At 40.6% G+C, this 7,846-nt stretch overlaps 1 protein-coding gene across 2 annotated transcripts; it reads right to left on the bottom strand.

Moving 5' to 3' along the window:
• Window positions 1–161: 161 nt before the first annotated feature.
• On the bottom strand, window positions 162–7,266 carry aida (axin interactor, dorsalization associated). Of its 2 annotated transcripts, XM_073493439.1 has the most exons (11): window positions 7,009–7,208; window positions 6,195–6,261; window positions 6,055–6,108; window positions 5,042–5,096; window positions 4,782–4,845; window positions 4,460–4,563; window positions 4,288–4,296; window positions 3,495–3,617; window positions 3,142–3,264; window positions 2,380–2,497; window positions 2,104–2,293 (listed from the first exon to the last, which is right to left on the bottom strand). In XM_073493439.1, exons 1-11 carry the CDS (start codon window positions 7,113–7,115, stop codon window positions 2,194–2,196), a joined length of 924 nt encoding a protein of 307 aa, XP_073349540.1. In that variant the 5' UTR covers window positions 7,116–7,208; the 3' UTR covers window positions 2,104–2,193. The 2 variants fall into 2 exon arrangements, with proteins under 2 accessions (XP_073349541.1, XP_073349540.1); XM_073493440.1 differs by lacking the exon at window positions 4,288–4,296 and having other exon boundaries at window positions 162–2,293; window positions 7,009–7,266.
• Between the last annotated feature and the right edge of the window lie 580 nt (window positions 7,267–7,846).

Here is a 7,846-nt window from a genome sequence, read left to right as displayed (position 1 = left end):
TAGTTTTAGACATAGAGGATTGTTTAAAGCCTTGAATTCATATTTACAATCCTCAGTCCTTGATAGAGAAATACAACAAGTTCGAGGGGCTTATAATATTGCTGAATCCACTGCATTTTATTTAAATGAATCCAAATAAAACGATGAAATCATCCACCGAACTGCTTCATTTGTAGTTTATTAGAAATTAAAAGCATTGTAAATGTTTGATACAATTCCCCTCAGTCTGTCATCAAAACTAAAACGCTCCACAGGTCTCAGTCCTACCACATCATAGTGCTTCATACATACACAGTTACTGTATATACTCATCGGTTAGTGTATCTTACAGTTAATTTACAGTCCTGAATATTGTGACGTTACAAAAATAAAAATCTGAAATCAAATATTACAATGTAGATGTTTTAGTGAATCTGCAAAGTTAGAACGGAAACATAAAGCTACATGCAACTTCATCCTTAACAGCCCTTTATAACAGGGTGACGTGTCATTTCAAAATAAAAGTAGTGGGCTTTTCTGGGTAGCAATTTAAGAGAAATCTCTCTCGCTTCTTAAAAAGTCAGACCAAAAGCACAGTTCCTGCATCCTGCATGTGAGCACTGATCAAGTTTAACCGCATATAAAACATCTGATCTGTGAAGTAACACTCGATTAAAAAACACATCCTAGTGGGTGTTAAACATCTGGGCCGCTCACACTGAATACAGGATACACGTCCACAGCATGCAACCCATGCTGCATCCAATTTACTCTTATTTAAAACATACTGCTCGTATTTAAACATACTTTATCCAATACATACTGAAGCTTGAACACTGGCATGTGAAGGCCATCAGAAATATGGGGGCATTTAATTGTTACTGGCTCATAATGGTATTAATTCTGGGCTTAAACAAACATTTGCTTAATTGCTGGCTTTAAAATACAACTTGTGAAATATTCTGACAAAGCCAATAAAAATTAAACCCACTGTTTATTTAAAATATAAATGCCACTGCTGAGTTGAATACTGTCTATGACTTAACACCTCTTTATAGAGTCTGAGTGTGCCACCAGGGCAATTATTAACTTTTTTTAGCGTTTAAATATTCTTCTTATGATTATTATGTGTAATTATAATCAATTTACAGTTTCCATTTCATGATCGCCATAATGTAAACGCAACTCTTTATTTAGAGATTTGTACGCTACCTACGAGTACCAGTCATCCAGTCTTTTATAGCTACAGAGGATGCAGGACCTCTTCTGCCATGTCGCGCCTTCTTGTTTCTACAGTAGCCCACAAGGGCAAGAGGGCTTTAAAAAGGTGGTGATATGTCAGTGTTGTATTTACAGCTGGTATCCGCTGCCACCAAGTGGCCAAAAGTAAAATCAGTTAACGTTGGTTAATGTTAAAGAAATCACAAAATGGAAACTGAGAATGTTAAAGCAGAAAACAAACAAATTGTGAGATGTTTATGTAGGCGGACACATTAATAGTTTTAATAACTTTTTTAATTAACTGATTTAATTGGTAATAATTAAACACTATAAAAGTCTATAATTATGGCACACTCCAAACTCCTGAAACCCTTCTGGACTATGACAGAACTTAGTGACTTCTGGTAGCTCGATGTAGCAAACACTGTCGTCTCTGTTTGCGTGTTATTTATTCAATGGCTTTGCATTGCAGTTTAGCAACTTCAGTTGCTTTTAATGTTTTGCTAAATTTAACTTGGGAGTCCAAAGTCCGACAGCACAAACCCGAATCAGAGTGAGTCAAATTCCATCAAGACTCAAATTAAGCACTTGCAATAACTCACATTGTGTCCCGTTTCCCAAAATCAGCGAGCTAAGGAAGACTGGAGATGAGGTGGTTTGACTTTCTTAACATAACCCTGCTGTAGTATGAAATTCCTGTATCTCTGACTAGTGAAATGAAAATGAATTTAAAGGTTTTGAGAACCGTTTCCTGCAACAGACATCGAAAACAAAATCAAAGAATACAAAAATGTAAAACTAATGTGGCAGTCTGAGCGGATGTGACTGTTTGGCTCAGTTCTCTTTACTTTCTTCATATACTCATGGGAAAAAATGACTACAACCTTGTTTTAGTATTGCTGGATGTGATGAGGTGGAGCACCACATTTTGCTGGATGTGGATTCAAGAGACAGATTAAACGAGGTGGTTCAAAGTTCGAGGCGTGCTCTGACTTAGCTGTCCTTGTGTAACGTCTGATGAAGATGGAGATAGAGTTGTTTCTTTGTTAGAAGCTGCAGTTTCTTCCTCTTGAAGTCTGTTGGCTTCTTGTAGCTGGAATTCGAGAAGGTACAGTGAATACTTCATGTTTCACAACAAAGGTATCGCTCAAATCATTCAGACAAATACAGTCGACTCACAGTTCAATGACGATGGGGCCGGGTTTGATCTCGTCCATTTCCATGAAGGCAAAACATTTTGTGCTGGTAAACCTCTTTTTAGGTTTGTAGTGCTTGAATTCAAAGAATATAGCTGCTCCTGGAAGAATGTACAGCAGGTTTAACAACATAAATAGGAGGATTAACGTTGGTTTTGAGACACAGTCATCATCATCATACAGTCGACAAATTCATTTTTCAAAGTAGTAATTTCCTAAGACTTCTGGGCAGTAAACCATAAGAAACCTGTGGAAGATAGTCAGTTTATGGTTTAAAGGTGAAATGGCCAGAAAACTCTGGGGGGCAGCATATCACTTACTGCTGCTCACTACACTCTTTGCTGTAGCTATCTGTGGCTGGAGTAACAAGCTGCTGTTTGCAAGTAGCTCAGTTATCCGTGGATCGCCGGACTTGGACTGAACATGGCCTCTGAGACCGACAGATGCCAGTTTGAAGACAGGGGATACAGTATGGAGGCGATTTACAGCGGCTCTGACTATGACTCAGAGGACGAAAAGACGCGGCAGGCAGGAACAGGAGAGGTGTAAAGCAGCGGAAGAGTGAGTCAGGCATCAGCATAAACATAATGTCACCACTGTTGTTTCTTTACACCTCTACACCTTTTTTTTGTTTTTTTAATATGTTTTAAACTTAAATTCTGACCACATCTTACAAATCGCTCCTTTAAATTATGTAAGATCTTTTGTGATGTTAGAAATGTCGAAATTCAATGTCATTTATTACCTTTTGGTAATTTCTCCACATGTCTCTGGATCTCCACGTCCACACTGAAATGAATGTAGGTATCTTCCTTCCTGGTGGCTACAGGGGTGTCCTGCACTGGGTTCAAGTCTATACCATTTAAATCTGCAGGCACAAAAACACAGAACACGCTCTTGCTTTTGCACAACGGTAACAAGAACTGTCTTGGCATTTGAGTAACTTTTCTTAAAAAAGACAGTGAGAGAGCTGAGGAACCACCACAGCAGAGAAAAGGGTGTGGCCGTAATCTGAGACCAGCAGCCGTCACAAAACTGCTCACTTTAACCCAAACAACACACACATATGAAATGTGCCGGACGGTCTGAGATCATTACCTTTGACACTAATGGTCATGTAAGGATCGATGCACTGGCCGGCATCCTTCAACCCAATTTTTTCAATCTTTATAGTAAGTAGTGACATCCCAGGCTCTGAGGGTAACCGTGGCAACAAGGTACCTGTAGAGGACAAAGGGTACAGACATTAACAGTTACCATAACAATAAGTGATGACATCACCTGGGACCAAAGATTAGCCAATAGCAGATCATTTTCAGTGTGAGGGTTAGCTTCTATTAGCTTCTAGTCTGCTAGCTTTCGATGTATTTTCCCATTGAAGTTTTCTTTCTTACATGATAATGAGGTTTTCTGACCAGACATTAGGTCGCAGTCATTTATTTTTAAGTCAAAATACAGACATGTAATGACCACATAAAGATGTTCTGTCAGACCTGTGAGCTGGCAGTTGCCTGTTACCACATCATGCAGACATGAAACAACCTGAGCACTGGATTCATGTTTCTGTACACCTGATGAATATTTACTCTGCTTTTAGCTGTTTTTGGTCTCCACCAACTTCCACCAAAGGAAAATATCTGACTCTTTAAAGCTGCCGTTACATTAGAGAAACTAGTAAGAGCGAGCCAGATTTTTTAAGAATCCAGCCAAAAAAAATCCCACTCCCAAGACAATTTAAACAAATCAAACAAATGATGCTTTGTCACTAACTTTACATATCATCCATTCACATTTTTGTCAATGCAGCAACAGGCTGCTTATTCCCACTGAAAGGTTTGACTCTCATTCAGTAGAGAACTAATTCAGATGCTGCCGGTCGATAACGCCGTACCTTGCGAAGCTGCAAATGAAGCAGGCAGGAATGAGCGATGAAGCCATGCACAGCACCGATGGAGAGAACAAAAAGACACACAGTCAAACAGCCCTCCAAAGACAGGACAACGCGACGACATGACACAACGGATCAAGCGTTTGATTAACTGTTATCGACATGTGAACAGTACCGGGGGCTCGTGGGGGGAAGGCTTCTGTAGAACCAGCTCCTGCCGCAGCATCCTCCTCCTCCTCCAGCTCCAGGTTCTCCTCCTCGCCTGGAGCGAGGATTTTCCTGGCAGAGAGAAACGGCAAGTTTGATCACTTCATCTGCAGATTAGATAAAACTTCAAACATTCCTGTGATTAAATCAAACCATGCCAGAAGACGAGAGAGCGTTTCAGACTAGCAGTTTAGTATCTTTTTAGCTTGTGATCACTTCCTGCAAAATTAAGCATTGTTACAGGTTGAGAACAATTTGACTAAAGAGTGTTTTTGTCTTCTGATATTTACCTTGAGGGCACTGGCTGCACATCAAAGGGGAATTCTTTGTTGTAGGTCAGTATATTTTGAATTACTGTCAAGAAAAGGAGAAAGGTGAGGTGTTAGTAGATCAGAATACCCAGTCATGACAGCAGGATTACAAGTAACCTCTACTTCAGTTTAATTAAAGTGCACATCACCCAGAGAGTCAGAAATAAAGCTGTAAAAATATGAGGGAGCTCGTCCTTTTACAGCTTTATAGGTCTGAAAGTACAACACCTGATACTTACTGGTTTCCAGTTTCTTCAGTTCTTCTAACTTGAAATCCTCCTTTGACTGTGTGCACTACAGAGGAGGAGATCAATGATTATTATTTACGTCTTTACAAAATTCATAAGAAAATATGCCTTTGCAATGGCTGATAGAGAAACAGACACCAAAGCAATGAGTAAACTGGACCATTAATAATAATCTCACCTCTCCTCCCAGTTCAGTGACATTTCTTGCACTAATAATAATAATATTAATCATTACAATTTCAATAAAATAAAAGGTAGAAATTTCTTCAAACAAAATTATATCCTTGACAGGTTCTGATCAGGATTTCAACCAGGAGGATAAAAATGTACAGAAAATGAACTAACTACACAGTTACATAAAAAAATCTAGATAACTTTGAGGATACTTCCTCACATCTTTATCACGATGGTTGATGGACACTAAATAGCTTAAAATTTGAATAAAGTTTGGTGTCCTGGAGAAGACTTGTTGTGCAACATATTTTAAAAATCACTTTCTGAGGGGAGCACCAAAAAGGTTTGGACCTTTGACCTCTAGTGCGGCAGCTAACGATTATTTTCACTGCTCTTTAATCAGTTGATAATCTTTCTCGATTAATCGATTAGTTGTTCGGTCTTTAAAATTTCAAAATCAGTGATTCTCAAATGTCTTGTTTTGTCAACAAACCAGCGATATTCAGTTTATTGTCATAGAGGAGTAAAGAAACCAGAGAGATTTCACATTTAAGAAGCTGGAAACTGAGAATTTTTTACCTTTTTTCTTATAAAAATTTCTCCAACTGATAAATCAATTGTCAAAATAGTTATATTAAATAGTTGACATGTAATCGCTTAATCGCTGCAGCTCTAACGGCCTCACGATTTTACATACTGACACCACACTTCATCTTATTTGATTGTAATCTTTATCTCTATTTAAAGCACTTTGGCAACATTTGTGCTCTATAAATAAATCAACTTGCTCCCAGATATGACAATGTGCATTTATGACACAAAACACAAACCTGCAAACTGGCACTTCTCATCTCCAGGCATGTTGCAATCTTTCCTAAAGTTTTCTTTAAAACAGGAACAAAAACACTTCTTAGTTTATGCAGAACTTTACTTTTCTGTACAAAAGGTTGAATCCAGATGTAATGATTACCTTCTGCTCCTCTGTGAAGTCTGTTGAATTTGTAGACTGGACCTCTTTCTGCAGCTGTCTCGCCAGACTGAACAACAACAATAACAACAACAACAACAGAGAAGTGCGTTAAAGCTCTGCAGTAAAAAACTTGTACTGTAAGGTGGCTACATCATGTAGGTTTGCGCCCCCTGGCGGTCAAGAAAAATAAGATGTCAGGATCTAGATTATCTTTGTATTATTAGTCTTGTCTAATTTCAGATCAAGGTTTTAATTAGGTGACACAGCAGATCAGGTGTTGAAACATCTGCAGAGACGGTGATGAAACGCAGGAAACATTCCTCACTGCACAGATGACACCCACCCTTAACAATGAGAGGGTGTGGCTCACTATTTCCCAACACTCTTGAGGAATACTGGCCCATTTTCTGCACTGCATGACACATAATGTAACATTCAGCTCGGGATGGTTTTCCATGACAGGATCAGGGGAAGGACTCCTTGAACTATAGCTGGTGGTGGTGGTGGTGGAGGTGGAGGTGGAGGTGGATGGATCTGGGATGCAACATGCACACTGCTCCCTCTGCAACAACTGCCACATCACGTCATGGATGGGTTAGGGTTTGTTTACTGACTGACAGCTCAGAGAGAGGCGACAACTTCTTCTTGTGAAGCACCATGCAACCCACATGCTGGTCACCTCCAGGACAGGGGTGGATTAAGAGGAAAGAGAAACATGCTGCTGCAGCTGTGTGTGTGTGTGTGTGTGTGTGTGTGTGTGTGTGGAGAGAGAGAGAGAGAGAGAGAGAGGACACACATGTTGAATGCAACTTACATTTGGTACTCATCTATAGCCTCCACTAATTGTCCCCACGAGTCAAAGTCTGTGCCTTTCCTAAAACTGGCGTGCCATTTCTGAATAGTCTTGTTGACATCAGACATGTTGGCAGGGCGGGTACTCGCGGCGCTCTCAGGGCAGCATAGCCGAGGAGGAGATTCATCTACGGGGCTTCGGCGGCGGCGGCGGCGTCGTCAGCCCGGTTATCTGCTGTCCAAAGGCGCACAGATAGACCAGTGACACCCCGACCAAGCCCTTTCTGCCTGCTCACCCTAATATCGCATCCGCAATACAGAGGAAGTCCCGCCCGGAGCTCGGGGTGCGCGTGTTTTGGTACGTGGGGTCGCCCGGGTGGACGGCAACAGGATGTCGGTGGTGTACAGCGCTGCAGCGGGGAAACAAAGTGGTCAAGTGGGGTTTAATTTAAAGGTGCAGACGGATTTTTTTTTTTATCACCATATAAATGAGCTAGAGTTTACATTAGGGTTGAGTGAGTACTCGGCTGAAAGGAGTATCCAGTACAGATAAAGTACTTTTTTGTACCGCTCTGTGCCAAGGTCGCGGGCTTGTTGGTGTTGGTGACGTCTGTCGAGCAAGACGATGATGCTGTCGGATCCCGTTTGAGTTGTGCCATGAATTACATATGTTTGTGAATTTCAAAGATAATTTCCCAAGTCAAGAAAGTTGCCGTTTGTCGTAGAAAAAGTAAAATACCATCCAGTTTTGTGTTAAACTGCTCAGTGAACTACATTGTCTCGCTCAACATACGTCACCAACACCAACATGGCTGCCAGCTTGGCACAGAGCGGGACTAAAGAAGTAAATCTGCTCATAT

The sequence above is a fragment of the Pagrus major genome, chromosome 22, assembly GCF_040436345.1.
Source record: "Pagrus major chromosome 22, Pma_NU_1.0".
NCBI lineage: Eukaryota > Metazoa > Chordata > Actinopteri > Spariformes > Sparidae > Pagrus > Pagrus major.
This window is presented reverse-complemented; position numbering and strand designations above follow the sequence as displayed.